This window comes from Oryctolagus cuniculus, chromosome 2 (genome assembly GCF_051225735.1).
Source record: "Oryctolagus cuniculus isolate XC-2025 breed Fujian yellow rabbit chromosome 2, ASM5122573v1, whole genome shotgun sequence".
Taxonomy (NCBI): domain Eukaryota; kingdom Metazoa; phylum Chordata; class Mammalia; order Lagomorpha; family Leporidae; genus Oryctolagus; species Oryctolagus cuniculus.
Genome location: NC_142868.1, coordinates 93,840,532 through 93,858,103, shown reverse-complemented (window position 1 = coordinate 93,858,103; position 17,572 = coordinate 93,840,532). Strand labels below are relative to the sequence as shown.

At 52.4% G+C, this 17,572-nt stretch overlaps 1 protein-coding gene across 3 annotated transcripts in view; it reads left to right on the top strand.

The window, feature by feature from the left end:
* ZMAT4 (zinc finger matrin-type 4) overlaps positions 1 to 17,572 on the top strand; it is a 367,435-nt gene that overhangs the window by 59,358 nt on the left and 290,505 nt on the right. For 2 of the 3 annotated variants that reach the window (XM_051832388.3, XM_051832389.3), the window contains exon 2: positions 16,397 to 16,502. In XM_051832388.3, coding sequence (XP_051688348.1) covers positions 16,401 to 16,502 — 102 coding nt within the window. In that variant the 5' untranslated portion in view covers positions 16,397 to 16,400. Of the gene's footprint in view, positions 1 to 5,871; positions 5,894 to 16,396; positions 16,503 to 17,572 lie in introns of those variants that run through there. The other variant, XM_089327366.1, reaches the window with a different exon arrangement.

Genomic DNA, 17,572 nt, shown 5'->3' with positions numbered 1-17,572 from the left:
TGGTGATATCCGTGGGTCTTTTCCTGAGTCCCCAAGGCTGAGCTGAAGCAGACGTGGGGACTGTGTTCCTTAGCTGGATCTTGCTGAGTTGTTCTATTTACGGTTACTTAAGTCCCTGTTTGCTGGATGCATTTGGTGCATCACCTGAAAACCAGAGTGGGGAGAAGGGAGGGGCGGATCAGAGAAATGTGTGCCCTGGCTCTGCCAAGTTGGTTCCCCAGAGGAGCCCCCAGTTGCCCAGCCAACCAAAAGTCAAAGTTAGCATCCAACTCACTCAACCAGTTTTCGTATCGCTGGTGGCTTTATGGAGGGCGATCTCTGCTTGCGCCTTTCACATCACCAGGAGGTATTTAAGACTTGCAGGCGCAAGCTACCCCAGAAGGCAGGTGGGGGCAGTCTCGGGTGTGGTTCTTGAGTTCCTGGAGGCCATCCATAGCTGTCGAATCTGTCCTGTCCCCTCTGGGGAATAACCATGGCGAGTGCTGGAGCCCAGGGTGGCGCTAAGGGTTGCAGACAAAAGCCTGAAATAGTGTTTGGGGCCGTTTTGCAAAGTCAGAAGGTAGAGGGGTTGTCTGTGCTCCCTGAAAAAGCAGCACTTCCTTGGTCTCTCCTGCACATTTTCATCGGGGTTAGAAGACCCTTCCAGCAAGTGCTGGCACGACAGTTGGCGCTAAGAGCTCTGGGAAGACCACTGGACTGGGCGTCAGGAGACGTGGCTTTGAACACCTGCCCCGTCGGCACTTGTTCCATGGCCCTTACACTGTGCTGTCGGCTTGCAGCCTCCCGGGGTTGTCAAGAGCATTGGCTACAATCCCATGAAACCTCAGAAAGGGGTGCACAGAGGCTGGTCATGGCTCAGCTTCCTGGAGTGCAAAGTGGCAGCCGCATCGGGACTGTGCTGTGGGCACCGGGAATGAGTTCAGGGATGTAGGACTCAACGTGATAAAAGCTATGACACACGGTGCAGCCCACGCCAAGAATCAGTGGATGTTGGTGATGAAGACGAGGATCCTGCAGCTTGGCCCCGGGCTACAGATGATCTGAGTGCTGATGAAGCTCCGGGAAGGCCGTGGGATGGCCTGGCTTGGAACACAGCCGTGCTCGGTGGGAAGAGGGAGAGTTGTGAGCTCACGGGGCCCCTGGGATGTTGCTGTCCCAAGGAACCCGTGGCTGCCTCTTTGCCTTAGAGTCACCTGCATGTGGGCCCCAGCTTTGCTTTCTAACTAGGACGTGGAGCCCTGATCTTGGCTGTGGACACGGAGGAGTCTGCACAGGTGGGTGCAAGTGACCAGCTCTCCTGTAGGAGGCGCTGCCTCGCACAGCCTCCAGATGTGCCTGGATGGGCTCTGTAGAGCAGCCGCGGGATACAAGCTAGTGCCCATATGGGATGCTACACTGGGGACTGGGAGCACCTAGAAGGTGCCCCTAACCCATCATGGGTGAGGGTACAGAGGGGTCTGTCCCAGGGAAGCGATGCCTGGCCAGGTGACAGACAGGAGGAAACGCAGTCCAGCACTGAATGAGAGCAGGGTGCGTGGTCAGCGACCGCAATGGTAGGAGCTGATGGCCAGTGCAGCCGGGCAGGGGTCCTGCCTGGCCCCGATGCATTTCCACCTTAGCTGGGAGCAGCTATGGCTGAGGTTTCCAACTGGCTGTAGGTAGAAGCTGCGAGAGCAGCCATGGAGCTGGGGCCAGTGCCTCTGTCAGCAACGTCTACTCCCTGCAGAAACTCAGTGTAGTGTCCCGCGGTCTTCCTAACGGGTCACGTGACACCTCCCAGGGCCGTCTCTTTTCCACAGCCGGACGGATAGTTGGATGTTGCTGCTCTGTGTGCTCCCGACACCATGCGCAGTGGCTTTCCATTGTGTACGTTTTTCCATTTCCTGCGGTTCTACAGGAAATTAGCCAGGAAACTCCCCCCGGGTGCCAGGTGGCTTGCAATAGCTCATTGGGAATAGCTGTGTGGGGAGAAACAGCCCCTTCAGCAGTGGGTGGGAAGTGTGATTGAAATATGACTTATTTGACATTATGGAACTTGGAATCAGCAGTGCGAGTCAGATGGAGCGGTAGTAACGGTAACCACGTTGCCGATCGAGATCAGAATGGAAGCTGGGATTGAGCACGCGCGTGTTTCTCTTGTTTGCGTTTTAGTTTTTGAAGACTTATTCACTTATTTTGATACCATGTATTGCACAGGTAGGATTCCAAGATAACCATACTTCCCTCCTCCCCCTCTCCCTCCCTCAGTCCTCCTTCTTCCTCTTTTTGTTTTCCTGTAATTTTTGCAAAAACGTAATTCCAGTCCGCTCTGTGATCACAGGTTAGATACACCAATAACCACAATACTCAATAAGAAAAAAGTAGGTCATAGTTAATATAGAATATAAAAAATATGTAGGAATGAAACAGGGATCTTGTGATCTGATTACATTTAGAAGTTGTTTATATTCTTGTGAAACTGTAGTATTTATTTATTTTGAAAGTAGATTTACAAGCGAGAGAGAGAGAGAGAGAATGCGAGAGAGATCTTCCCTCTGCTGGTTTACTGCCCAGGTGGCTGCAATGGCCAGGGCTGGGCCAGGCTGAAGCCAGGAGCCTCATCTAGGTCTCCCACGTGGGTGCAGGGGCCCAAGCACTTGATTCATCCTCCGCTGCTTTTCCCAGGCCATTAGCAGAGAACTGGAGTAGCTGGGACTCGAACTGGTGTCCATAAGGGATGCTGGTGTTGGAGGCAGTGGCTTTACCCGCTATGTCACAGCACGGGCCACTCTTTTATTTATTTATTTATTTATTTATTTATTTGCAGATTTTTAAGCAGTCCTGAGCCTTTGTCAGGATAGGGCTTCACCAAACAGTTCCTGCCCTGGTATTGCCATAAATGCTGCTTTGAGAATGAGAAGAACTTGTTGGAGGCATTCTGGGGTTTTGGGAGTTGCAATAAGTGAGCACGCCCCCAGTTCCTAACGAGGAGGGTAGGAAGTGGGGGAGCCTACAGTGTGCTGTCGTGCGGGGTGATGCTGTGTGCGGACCCAGGCGGGAAGAACAGGAAACAGACTCTGCAGAGCCCAGTGCTTGGGGTCTTCCCTGGGCACACTCTTGGGCTGGGACGAGGGAGAACTGAGTTGGGCAGAGGGGGCAGCTGGGCGTGGGTGCAGGTGCACCAGCCTCAGCCCATGCCACAAGGCGTTCTGGAGCTGCCGTGCTCTGTCTGTGCGGCCCCAGGGGGCAGCTGGGCGTGGGTGCAGGTGCACCAGCCTCAGCCCGCGCCACAAGGCGTTCTGGAGCTGCCGTGCTCTGTCTGTGCGGCCCCAGGGGGCAGCTGGGTGTGGGTGCAGGTGCACCAGCCTCAGCCCGCGCCACAAGGCGTTCTGGAGCTGCTGTGCTCTGTCTGTGCGGCCCCAGGGGGCAACTGTGGCTTTTCCACCTTGGCATTTACTAGCTAGCGGCTGAGGCCACCCTGGGATGGAGGGTGACCTTGGGGGATGCGGCTTCTGATGCCTCCCTGTCAGCTGCACCCTCAGCAGCTGGGGCAGGGAGGTCCCTGTCCACCTCACATGGTGCAGGTGCATGTTTTCAGGTGGGTCCAGGCTGCTCGGTTTGGAAGCCAATTGGCCTCCTCTCTCTGGTTGGCGGGAAATAGAAATTCCTCCTGCTTTGCTGCTCTCAGTGGGAGTTGTGTGGCTGGAGCTCAGTGTTAGAGGGAAGCAACACAGATGTTCACTACTCTGCCCCTAACATCTTCACATGTCATAGCTTCCCTGGGTTCTGCGTAATAAGCTTGCCGGGGCTGGCACTGCAGGTTAAGTCTCTGCCTGGGGCGCCAGCATCCCTTATGGGCACTGGGTCAAGCCCAGGCTGCTCCTCTTCCAATCCAGCTCCCTGCTAGTGTGCCTGGGGAGTGGAAGATGGCCCAAGTCCTTGGGCCCCTGCACCCACATGGGAAGAAGCTCCTGGCTCCGGCCTGGCCCAGCTCCGGCTGTTGCAGCCATTTGGTAAGTGAACCAGCGGATGGAAGACCTCTGTCTCTGTGTCTCCCTCTCTCTGTCTGTAACTCTGCCTCTCAGATAACTAAAGCTTCAAAACAAAGAAACAGGCTTGCCTGCAAAATCCCGGAGTGTGGCACAGGGGACAAAGCCTTGCCCCTCCCCTTCTCAGCACCCCCTGACTTGGGGGAGGGTCATTGCTGGGCATCTCTGTGTCACCGGCTTCTCCGACTGCAGGCTCAAGGGTCTGGTTTTCCCAAAGCTGAAGTGACTGCACAAAGACAGTCATTCCAGGAGCCAGGTTTTACTCACAGGCTGCACGTGGGCACATCCTGCCGGGCCCTGAGGTCTTGTCTGACTTCCTTGTGAATGGGAACGGATTAGGCTGGTTGTCACCAAGGTGGTGGCATTCACCGGAAGTCACCCTGGCTTCAGTACGCGGGCAGGATTGGGCAGAGGTGCAGCTGGGGCAGAATGATAGGCACAGTGGGTGCCCGCCTCAGACAAGCCTCGCCTGCCCATCTGAATCTGGGCCTGTGCATGCATTATCCACAGCCAGGAACCGCCCAGGCAGGCCATGAGCTGTGTCAGCTTCCCGAAGCTGCCCGGCGGCGGGTCCCCTTAGCTGGGACGGTGAGAGGGACTGGCCGAAAGGAGTCTGAAAATGGGACTCCACGAGGCTCTGGAGTGACGGGAGGTGTGCCCCCTTCCAAGTATCAGGGCTGTCGCCAGACAGCCGAGCTGTCACTCCTGGCGAGGTGACAAGACCCCGAGACTCGCCTGCGAGGCGCTTGCTCATTACCTGGCCTCCCGTGGTCATGGCCATCTGCCCGGTTTGTCCCTCAGAAGATAGCACTTGCAGGGTATCCGGGCGCATGGGACGGTTCTGCTGCAAACTTCAGGAAGGGGGGGCAGCGAGAGGGGGAGCAGCGTTCCTGGAAGCTACCTGGGAAGGTTCTGCTGGCCGACTTTCTGGGGCGCCAGCCTTGTCCTACTTTGATGCTGTTGGTTTCCGGAACGGTCTTGGTTGTAGGTCCTAGGGCTGATGAGGAATAGACTGGCCCTGTCCTGCACGCCTGACCCCACGATGCTACCGCGCCCCGAGCCTTGAGCTAAGGAGGCAACTCTAGGGGTCCTTGACAAGTCTCTGGCTGCCTTAGGCTGTGCCACGAAACCAGGTCAGAGGTTGAGCTAGGTACAAAATGCACATTTGTGGCACTTTTTTTTCTAGCCATGCCAAGCTAGTCACTTCCAAGTTGAGTTAGTTAAAGGACTAGCTGCTCAGTAAACCCCCGAATCACAGTGGCTTCGTACATTGAAAGTGAATTTCTCGGTGACACAGACTCCAGTGGGCACTGGGGGCTGGGGACATGGGCTGTATTCCCTGTGGGCATCCATTTCCTGCCTGCTCTAACTTGTGGCTTCCAAGGACAGCAGAATCCAGCCTGTCCAGGTGGGGGGAGGTAGCATCACCCCGCCGGTATAAAGGGTCGCGCCTGGAGTGTAGACAGTTCTTTTTGCACACATTCCCATTGATCAGAACTCTTACATAGCTCACTAGCTGCAAATGAGGCTGAGAAATTCAATCTCATCTTTAGTGGATGGGGCAGACAGGGGTGGGGGTGGGGTGGATAACCATTCCTCTGGCACCCAGGGTTTGGAGGATTCATTTCCAGAAAATCATGTGTCATCATTGGCGTGGACATGATGTCCGTCTACATATCCATCAGTCAGCCATCAGTGATCCCATCAGTCTGTCTGTCTACCTACCTGCCCATCCTTCTTTCCTCTGTTGGACCATCTGTGTACCTATCCATCATCTAACTACCGCTGTCATCTGTCGCCCTGTTTAACAGCACAGTAAGGACCCATGCAATATCTTCCAAAGCAATGCCAAGACCTCTCGACAGGTGAATATATCTGTGTACATCCTGTATCCAGTCCTCATTTTTGCTAAGCATTTGTTCTGAAGTTTCCTAGCCACATGCATCCCCCACATGTATGTATTTTGTTTGAGTTGGTTTGGATGTTATAAAAAGATCTTGAATTTTGATCTTTGGGCTTAGATTGTTCGTATAAATGTCAGATTGCTATGACTCATCCGCATTCTTCGCTCCGTTCACGGTGTGACTCCGTCTCAAGTTTCTCACTCTCCTGCGGATGCCTGTTTGGGCTGATTGCAGGTTTTGTTGTTTGAACAGTGCTGCTGTGTGCGCGCGTGCACCTTTACATGCGTCTGATTGTGCACGAGTGTCTTTTTCTTGTCTGCAAGCTCAGAGTGCAGTAGGAGGGCTGTTCAGCCGGATGAGATAATGCTTTGTGTTCAACTTACTCTCCTGGCAAAACACACAGACGACCCTGCACCCTCATCTTCCCCAGCACTTGAACTGCATGCTCATACAACAGACTTGACCTGCTTCGCATCCCAGGGCAGCAAGATTCGCTATTATTTTCCTTCATTCTCGCTGCTTCCTAAACTGGGAGGTGTCGCAGAACCTCAGCCCCACCGCTCACATCAGAAAGGAGGTTCTCAGAGGAGGATTTCATGGAGAGGGAAGCCTTCCATTCAGGTATTTGTCAGGCAGTAGATAGGAAGCGAGCCCCTTCCCCTGTCTCTGTCTGTGCCTTTCCATTCTGGCTACCGGGGACCCTTCTACAAGTTTTCCATGAGCTGCAGAGGCATTGGAGCTGCACCTGCATGCTGCCTGCCTGCCTGCCCCCCCTGTGACAGCCGGGAGTGTGGATTCCAGCAAGAGTAGTCGTTTTCTCCTGCGCCTGCCTCTGTAGCTGGATACAGGTGCAGCACCAGCGCCTCCCCAAGCCCGCATTTAAATCTGTCCTCAATCTGTCTGGTTCCGTCTGGGGGGCAGCCTTGTGAAGATACATCGGGTAAACAAGCGAGGGCAATGACATGCTTGTGTTGTAAGCTTAAAGGCTTGCACTCGCTGCTGGAGAGAAGGCTCGTGTGGCCTCGTGGCTTGTTAGGAGGAGAGCTGCCTGTGTTGAACACGCACCTGCTTTTCTTAGGTAGCCAACGCGTTGTAAAGTGAGGACTCCACACTGGCGTTCCTGTTTGTGTGGTTGGGGGCGGGGAGGGTCAGCGCCTGCTCTTTAAACTGTGAGCGGCTTTTCCGCCTGGGTGCACCTCCTTTTATTGTGATGGCCTGGGCGATAGAAAATGCAAGGGATGTGCTTTACTCCTCTGTACATTTTCTTCCCCGCCTGGCCTCTGCTTGGTGGGTCTGTGGGGCCTTTTGTCTCTCTCTGCCTCCGGGGGCTTCCCCTGTCTGTTTCCACCCTGGCGTGAATCGGTAAACTAATGGGACATCCGAGCTCGCCACGCCCACTCTGTCCCTGCGTGTGAAAGTGCAGAAAGGAGAACACGCTGCAGATCTCTCTCCTGTGGTTGGCCAGGAGGGAGCAGGAGCTTCCCCAGCAGTGTCTTGCAGAAGCGGAAACGCTCTCTCCTGCCCCTCCCCAACAGCGGCTCCATCATGCTGCCTGGAGCCATCAGCCCGGTGCCTGCCACCTTGGGCTTGCCCCAGAGCAGCTGTGGCAAGGGTCCTGGGGAAGCCAGGAGCAGTCTTCCGGAATCTCTGCCAGCCCAGCCTGCCTCTGTGACTCCTGTCCTGTTAGGTGGGAGGCAGGCGTCCAGCAGAGATGGCGGGGGTGGGGGAGACCCGTGGGGCGGGCGGAGAGTCTAGAGTGACACGTGGGAGTGCCAGAGCCAGCGTCTCCAGATGGTGTGATGTTTTATTTATGGGTGGAAGGAGATGGCGAGCCTGCAGGCGTTGGCTGCATCCTGGTCCGTGGGCCTCCTGCGTGAGACCAGAATCTTCTGTCGCACACCCAGGAGCTGCTCAGTTAAGTCCCCTTTGTGAACAAAGGGAGTGAGGCTGCACAGTGCCCTGAGCGTTGGGTGAATGACCTAGAAAATTAGAGAAAGCCTTGGGCTGAGCCGGTCAACAAGTCCTCCACTCACGCCCTCTGGAATCTACCATTCAGACCTGTGCAGTCGGAAAGAAGAGGGCCTGAGAGGCAACCGGCTCCTGCAGTGCCCACAGACACGGCCCCGAGCACAAGCCTACAAGGCATCTGGCACCCTCCTTGCTTGGTGTCCCCAGGCCCGCCCGAGACTGACAGCTATGGTTCCGTGGCTCAGGGCTGAGCGTTGAGGCGTGTGTGCCCAGCAGCACCAGATGCCTCTGAGTCAGGAGTCACAGAGCCTGGTTTTGCAAGCGAAGAAAACTGTGCCATTAAAAGGTGATTATTCAAGTGGTGTGAGTCAACCAGGCAGCTCCTGGTGGTGCCAAGCAAGGGAGGGAAGGGAGAGGTGTGCATCTCCCTCTTCTGTCTCTCTCTCTCTCTCTCTCTCTCTCTCTCTCTCTCTCTCTGTAACATCAGGGATGAGAAAGGCAGCGTCAGACCTGGAGAAAGGTGCTCATCCTGAGAAACAGGAAGCAGAAGAGCTCTTCAAGCCCGTCATGGTCATGCATTTGACCTTCACCTCCTCCAAGCCCCTGCACAGGGCGCTTCCCCATCTGCCGATCCAGGAGCCGTGCGCCCGCTGGACAGGAAGTGTGTGCCGCCCCGTGTCCCTGCGTGAGCCGCTCGCAGTCCTCCTTCTGCGGCGTGATTTGGGGGCAGCACTAGCTCTTGTGTCTGGCATACTTTCTGGCTTCAGTGTTTTCCCGGGCTGCTGGGTCTGCTGCCACGGCAACCAGCCTTGCATCACCCACCTTCCCTGGGAGGCGGGGGTGACAGGGACACGGGCGGCCTCTGCTCGCCGCCTGTCCTTGGAAGGCTGGGGGCCTGAGCGGGGAAGAGGGTGGGTGATGTGGAGACGGACGCTAAAGCCACCTGTTTGCCTCCTGTATCCTCCTCCTCTGGTTGCTAGGGAAGTGAGAGAGGAGGAACAGGGGCCTGAGAGGGGCCGGGAGCGAGAAGCCAGGCACAGGCAGCAGGAGCGGGTTCCAGGGTCAGAGCATAAACGCTCAGAGGTTAACGATGGAGCTGCCCAGTCTGTATTTCCCGCTGATTCCCACACCCGCCCCTTGCTTTCTGAGCAGTTTTTTAAAAGCCCTTCCAATACTAATAAAACAAAGCAGGAAGCCTCCTGATGACTTCTTCTTTGGATATTAACAATTTAAAAATATAGCTGAGTTGAGATAGCGGTAGAATAACTTATGCCTGTCTTACTTTCGTAACAAGGAGATGGTTCATGTTAATTGTGGTGTTTAAAAATTATTTATTTGAAAGGCAGAGCAACAGAGAGAGAGAGAGAGAGGGAGATAGGGAGACACACAGAGAGAGAGAGAGAGAGAAAAGCAGAGAGAGAGAGATATCTTCCATCTGATGGTTCATTCTCCAAATGGTGGCAACAGCCAGGGCTAGGCCAGGCTGAAGCCAGAACTCGATTCTGGAGTTCCATGTGGGTCTCCATATGAGGGGCAGGGACCCAAGCACTTGGGCCATCTTCCACTGCTTTTCCCAGGTGCATTAGCAGAGAACTGGATCAGAAGCAGAGCAGCCAGGACTCAAACCTGTATTATGATATGGGATGCAGACGTGGAAGGCAGTGCCTTAACCCACTGTGCCACAATGCCAGCCTCAAATGACCTTTTAGTTTGTCAAAAGTGAAGGAAGTGAAAGTCCAGTCTCGGGTATTAAAAATACCATCTTAAGTGTTAAAGTGATCATATTAAGTGTTAAAGTGGACATATAGATAGGATTTTGTGTTAAGGGATCATATAAATAAGATCAACTGTCTGGTAATAACAATAGATAGAATTAAGGAGAGAATCTTCCAACATGGGAAGCAGTCCACACAGCAGACTCACAGAATGACAGCTGCTTTAAGTAGCACTCTGACCTCAGAATCAGCCCTTCAGGCATCTTGGTCTGGCTGAAAAGCCCATGAGAGCATTTTAGGCATGGAAAGCCAAGACACTGTGGCAAAAATGTCCTACATGAAGGATCTCTGTGAGTGACACCCCAGCAGAAAGAAGGGGCCATCAAAGGAGGCACTTTTCTCTGAAGGGAGTAGAGAACTTCCACTTTGCTTATGGCCTCGTCTAAATACTGATGGAGTTTGTGGATTGAAAAGGTTTCCATAGCCTAGGCAGCGCATGTCAAGAGCCTCGGGTGATCACTGACATCATACATAAGAGTGTTAATTGTTAAATTAACAATATGAGTCATTGTGCACTAAAACTTCTCAGTTTTGTGTGTGTATGCAAATTGTGGAAATCTTTACTTAGTATAGAGTTGGTCTTCTGTGTATAAAGTTAATTGAAAATGAATCTTAATGGAGAATGAGACTGGGGATGGGAGAGGGAGGAGGAATAGGGGGCGGGTGGGCAAGTATGGGGGGAAGAATCACTGTATTCTTAAGGTTGTACTTATGAAACTTGTACTCATTAAATAAAAGATTTCTTTGTGGGGGGAGTAAGTCCAGTCTCTCTGTACTTGGTATTGGGGGGTGGGTGAGTGCTGCCGAGGGCAGCTGGGATGGGGAGCTACACTGTTGGCTGGTGGTGAGGGCAGGTATGTGGCATGCAGTAGACACTCCAGGACTAGGTGCAGAGGAGCCAAGCAGATGGAGCAGAGGGGCTGGCATATTGAGGGCAGCAGTGGGTGTGGCCTAGGGCAGGTGGCAGAGGCGCAGAGCCTCTGTGGCTGTGCAGAGACAGAGGGGGAACCAGCCTGGCCAGGGAGGTCTTAGGCAAACACAGAGAGGGGAGTGTGGGATCTTAGATCGGAAACTGCTTCCCCGGTGCCATCAGGACAGCGGGCTTTTCAGGCTTGCATTCTGTTCAGGATGCCTACCCCAGCTCCCACTGTAAGCACTCTTTATGGCACTCCATACTGTAGCAGTAGGGGAACAGACAAGACAACCATGGCCACGGCCAAAGAAAGCCACCCAAGGCAGGGTTAAGCCCACGGGGACAGGGATCAACCCCAACCTGGGAAAGTGACGGCCACTTGAGAGCAGAGTGAGCCTTGTTGCAAGTCACTGCACTCCCTTTCATGCTTGTCTTCTTTAGGAAATGAGGCTAAGAGCTCTCCACATCTATTTGGGGAGTTGAGTCGGGGGATGGACAGATGGACCTGAAGCCCCTAGTACAAGGTCTGGCTAGAGGGAGGAAGCTGATGAAAGTCTCTTATTCCTTCTGTGTCAGGAGTTTCACAAGGGGCTCACCACTGCTGGAACCACGTGCAGAGGAGCCACGGTCCCCGAAGTCGGAGACCGCACAGTGTTCAGGATCCCAACTTAGCTGCAGGAGCTATTTGCTTGAGAGCTCTTGGCAGAGAAACGCAGAGACCGGGAGACATAGACGCAGAGGAGAGAGAGAGAGAGAGAGAGCGCTTCCATTTACTGTTTCACTCCTGAAATGGCCACAACAGCTGGGGCTGGGCCAGTCCGGAGCCAGGAGCCTGGAACTCCATCCTGGTCTCCTATGTGGGTAGCAGAGACTCAAGTACTTGGGCCATCACCTGCTGCCTTCCAGGGTGCATTAGCAGGGAGCTGGGTCGATGCCAGCCTCAAGTCCTTCCTTTATATGGAGGGAGGGGAGAGGGCAGGTGGAAAGCAAATGGTTAGATTTTCTAGTTGAATTTCATGTAGAAAGATGCCCAAATCCATGATAGAGGGATGCCCTGGTGGGAGACACGGATAGGCAATGCTTCTCCCCTAAGGGCTGGGAAGCAGGAGATGTGTGCTGACTGCTAGGATGGTCTCAGGACTCTGGCTTCACACGGCATGTGTTCCCTGGGGGAGCAGGTCCCAGAGGTGAGCGGTAGTGGGACTGAGTTGTCACCACATTGCTCCATCTGCCGGGATCGGCACCTTCCGACAGCAAAAGGAGACTTCCAGTGTTTGTAAAGGAGACGGTCTCACAGGCTGCCAGCCCTGGGCCTCAGCTGGTGGCTGGAGGTGCCAGCTGCAGCTCGGTGGAAACGAGCCTGGGGGTGGCATCGTTAACACAGGAGAGGAGGATGACGACAGCAAGACAAGCTAGGATTTCAGTACGCGGCTGTGTCATTCCCCTTCTTAGCCTCCAAGGGATTCTGTTTACTGCTCCTCTTAAATATTGACAGCCTCCCTCTGGGAAGAAGAAGGATGAGAGAAAAGAAATAATGTTAATCATGACGATGGTGACATCTGTCTTTTGCGTGTCCAGCATGTGGCTGTGAGTCGCTTTGTCTGCATCATTTCCAATCTGGATGGAACCTTTGTCCTGTTAAACAGATGATGAAATCTGGCCCCACAGGGGATGTGGGACATGCAGAGTGTCCTGCTTGCTGGGCAGACAAACCTGGACTTGACCCCTGCGTGGGTGTTGGTATCTTTGACCCAGAGGTTGCTTTCACGGCATCAGAAATGGGATGGAATAAAGAATCTTCCTCTTCTTCTGTGAAGCCCCATGTTCCTGAAACCTGCTCTGGGGAAGTAGAAGGAGGCAGAAAAACACATCTGGGGGCACTGCCAGGCCTCGTGCATGAGAAACACTTTAGCACCTGGCTGTTCTCCCCAAGTCTTTAGTCCAGCGTCTTCTCTTCCTTGCATCGGTCTGCTACCCTTCCTAACGTTGCACTGACCTAAATTAGCCCCACCAATGCCCTCCTATACATGTCCTTATGCCCACTGATAGGAAGGTTCTTTTCCATGCCATAGAAAAGAATTAGCTTCTGAGTTGGAGCTTGGTTCCTTCTCTGCTAATCCTTTTCGTGCTGAAATTTTCAACTCTTACAGAAGCTCTGTGAAGGGTTCCTTTGATAATCCTTAGTGCTTTCCACCAGCCAAAATTGCACTGGCTGCCTTAGGTCCTGGTGTAAGTCTCTTCTCACTCAATAGCTCCTAAGGATTTGGAAGACAGGTCGTGCCTTCTGTTATCCCTGGTCCTTATGCAGAGCAGATTTGCAGTAACCATTGCTGGATAAATAAAAGCCCTGCCTGTCTCTGTTTCCCTTATTTATTGCACAGAGTCGCACCTCTGAGTCTTACACTGCACAGGCAAGCAGGTCTCCTGGGACGTAGATCCCAGGGACAGGCTATGCTCAGACCCCTGTTCCGACCCTCCTCCTCCTCCACTCTGGGTGTCCCTGCAGAGTCACCGGTGGCACTGTCCCCGAGCACACAGAAGAGTGACCGAGAGGTTGTTCAAATCCCACATGGTTGGTGCCTTTGGGACGGGCTAGGGAGGGAGAGTGCTGAGGAAGCTGGCTTTCAGATCAGTTTCAGAGCCGGAATCACATTCTTCCCTCCCCTACTCTTGTGTGCTACAGCACAACAGGCTTGCTCCCAGGGTGAGCTCACAGTGCTGGCTGTGATGGGACTGGCGAGGAGGCCATCCTTGGCGCGGCCTCTCCTCCCGCTGCTGGTGGAGGCAAGGGCTCGTCAGGACCAGGGACAGGACCCTGGCGGGGCAGCCTGCTTTCCTTCCTGGCTTCCCTGTGTGCTTCCAGAGGCCAGCGAGGCTGGCCTTGCTGTTCCAAACAAGCTGGGGGAGGGGGCATGTGGTAGACTTCCCTCTTGAGAATTCCAGTCTGAGCAATAAGTGGGACCCTCTGGTGGTGCCTCCTGTGCAAACCAAGCTGACTCTCGTCCACTAATTGCCTCCCACTGGAATTGATCTTGTTGAGGTATTTCCTATGGGTCTCCTGGACCTCAGAGGGGTCTTTATTGCTTTTTTAATTGAATATGGACTTGTCCAAATCAATATTCTTATTTAAAATGGTGCAAAAAGCCGTGATATTTTCTCTTCCTTTGAATATATGGTTTTTTTTAGTATACACATTTTATATTCTGCCTTTAGAGGTATTTCTGCTACACAGCTGCTTTACCGAGACGCAGACTCCTACGGGCCCGCTCTGTCCGACACGTACCTCGAATATCTGTTCACAGTGCTTGATTTCTGCAGTTGGTTGTATAATGAGGAAGGAGTGTGCAGGGAGTTTGGAGAGTCCTATTAACCAGGTCACTCATGAATCTATCTTCTTGTGTTTATTAGAAATAGCAGGGAACACAGTAATATTTAAGCACAACCACTTATAAGAGCTTGGCTTTTTTTTTTTTTCAAAGATGCCTTAGTAAATTTTCTTTCCTGTTGGAGACTTCAAAATGTTGTACTACAGCTTCTCATCATCAGAACACTTCTTCCCCGTTTGCCTTCTGGGCTTGTGCGTAGGGAACCATGACAGATGACAATCAGTGTCTGGGATTAGCGTTTGCTTTTGTGGTCCACTGCACCACTTAAGACCATCCCTGGTGTGCCCACGTTCTTGGCACTGCTTCTGAGGATGGACCGTCGTGAAACAGACAGACCCAGATGGTTATACAGGGCAGGGCTTGGGAACAGACAAGAGAGACTTTCCTCCCAATGCTTGGGCGAAGTTGTCTCGTGAAAAAAGAACAGATTTGTTCTGTGTTGCATCTGAAGACAGAAATGACCGAATGAAGGCTGCGCTGGGGCGGATTTTGAGTCCATCTAAGGCAGAACTTAGCTGCTAGAGCTCCTGGCCTCTCTGGGACAGGTTGCCTTCTGAGGGAAGTAGTGAATACCCAGCATGGCATGTGCTGGAGTCTGGGCCAAAGGAGCCGTCTTCCAGGAATGCTCCTTCCTGAAATAGCAAGTCTGCATGGCCGGGAGACAGCATGTGGTAGAGCTGTCGGCTGCTTTGGATGTTGGAAAACTGGAGATACAGTTGCCTCTGAGGAGCGGAAGCCGCCAATGCTTTTGAATTGCTGGAAAGAATACCGTGATCGGGCCTCTCTAGCCAAGGCCAAGGACAGAGGGTACATTTGGAGCTGTTGAGGCAAGCCATGCCTTATTTCGGACAGGTGTTTTACCTACATGGCCAGCTCTTCAGATGTTCCACAACCACTTAAGATGCACTGCAATCCTTCGTTTTGTTGCAGTGCTTATGACTTGGCCAGCACCAGGTTGTCCTCAAAGTTACTGATAACGCGCCCTTTCAAATGCAGAGAGTTTTCTACTTTGCCTAGCACCTTATGCAGTTCCTCGTTTGATCCTCACTGTAATTCTCTCATGAGGTGTGGTGGCTGTTATCTCAATTTCCAAGGAGGGAGACAGACTCACCCAGCGTCACGTGGTAGCAGGAGACCCTGGATGGATCTGGTGCGTGGAAATCAGAATCCTGCAAGTTGGGGGGAGGATTTCTGGCCAATCAGAATCCTGCAAGTTGGGGGGAGGATTTCTGGCCATGCCAATCACCAGCAGTGTGGCTCTGGATGGTCTTTCAGTGGGGATGAGCTCCAAGGTGCCCACTACATCACTGCTGTCTGATTCTCCAGCCTCTCTCGCTGGCAAGGTGCCCGGTGCCATGCGTGCTTTGGGCCTGGAAGATAGGAAGGGAAGTGAAGAACTTGTGAGCTGTTTGGAAGATCTCTGGGTCCTGGTGTGTTTCCAGGGTGGTATCACAAGCCACGTCCCAGACAGATCACGTTTACCAGGGGGAGGCCCTGGTTGCATTTTGCTTCAGGATATGAAAGCCGAGAATATGTTTCTTGCTCTTGGTGAGTGTGATGGTGCTGTAGAGGGGTGGAGGTGGCCATTATGACCATTGGCAATCCTTGATAGAAGAGTCAGCATGAATGTTGAGTTCACCCGTGGTACAGAGAACGAGGTTGCAATCAAAGTTATAGTTTAGTCTGGTTTTGTCATTTAATTTCCTAAGCAGAGCGATTGAACTGAAAACTAGATTTTATGCTGCTTATTAAGGCTCTCGACAAAGCTAACTTGCCCTTGACTACAAATGCAATATATGTTCATTGTAGAAAATTTGTAAAAATAAAGACAATTACAAAAGCAATTACCTATAATATCCCAAAGATAAGTATTATGAAAATTCTGTTAGAACTATTTGAAATATTTTTCTGTGCACCTATACATTTAAAATTATTAGAATTCCACACACATTTCTTTTTATTGTTCATGCAAACTTTTCTTGTTTTATGAAGGGGCTCTCATGGAAGCATCTGACTTGAATTTGGATTTGGGAGACAGGCTGTGTTGCAGTGTGGGTATCACAGTGCGTTTAACCCATTTCCTCTTGTTGGCTACATTGAGCGCTTAGGATCTTTCACTCGTGAAAGTACCCTTTCACACAAATCCCTGCCAAAGCGTTAGATGTCAGTCTAGTTTGTTCAGAGAGACAGACTAAAGCTGGGCTTCTATTTGTGGGGTACCAACAACCCCACTGGGCATTCAAGAGTTAGTTACAAACCATACTTATCAGAGCTCACCAATTTACCAATATGGAGGGTGTTGCCATCATTGCACTGGTATGGGCACCCTGGCTTTTCCCATGGTTCATGTTTGGCATTGACATTAATGCCGCGGACTCATTTTTCTTTCTTTTTTTTTTTTTTTCTGTCAATTCTCCTTTAGCCTGATGAAGTCCTCCGATATCGATCAGGATTTATTTACAGACAGTTACTGCAAGGTGTGCAGTGCGCAACTGATCTCGGAGTCTCAGCGCGTGGCCCACTATGAGGTAAGGACAGCTTTTCCCACGCTGGGTTTCCTAAAGGAAGAATGAGTAGCATTGTTGTAGGTCTCGCGCATACTTCCTGCTGGAGTGGGGCTGGATTTGAAGAGCCACAGGGCTGGAGCCTGCAGAGTGTGAGGTCAGGCCAGGATACCTGTGTCCTGAGTGGTTGAGAGTGAGGGGCAGGGACACCATTCTCTGCCCTCACTGCTTCCTAGAGCCACTGTCTTGTAAATGTGCACCTCAGCCCCTAGGGACCCAGTGCTCTTTCTCTCTACTGGTTGTGTCCCTCATTGCTCATCCATTCAAGGATCCGGGACAGGATGTGTTCATGCCAGCTCTCTGTGGCTCTCAAGTTTGGTCCAGGAGCCTTTGTCAATCACTATAGAGAAACATGGAGGTGTGAGGGACTCAGCAGAAGCGATATCCATCCACATGATGGCCAACATCCTAAGTGAGTGCATGACTTCCCCTATAGAGGGATAGCAAAGTTTTAGAGCAGGACGGCTCAGTGAGCCAGGTCTTTAGGATGAAGGAACAAATGTCTGCTTTTTTAATCCTTGTTAGGAGCAGGTGATGAGTGACCCCACAGGGAATGGGGTGCTACAGAGGGAGGAGAGGGGACGGTGCGGGAGGGTGTGCTCTGTTTGGAAGCAAACATGTGCCAATGGGAACAGGAGCCTGCGAATGTCACAACTTGTAAGTCTCTTTAGATTGGAGGGCTTAGCCTGCAGTTCTCTTTTCGTCTGATGTGTCTGACAAGTGCCAGTTGTCACTCCTTTGACTCCTCTGGGCCTCAGATTGCTGCGTGCACTAGGAGAAGCATAATGGTGACCAAGCAGACACACACACACACACCCAACCCTGCGTATTCCCTGGGTTTTGTGCTGTCCGTATGAGATCTGTTGAAGGAGTATTTGTGAAACCCCTTTGGAAGCTGTAAAGGATGCCAGCTATGCACAGTGACATGGGTCATTGTTGCGTCATCTGCAGCAATGCTTAGATGAAGACAAAGCTGGATCTTCAGAGAGAACTCTTCCAACTAGCGCCTGTGAAGAAAGTTATTGTAACTGTCC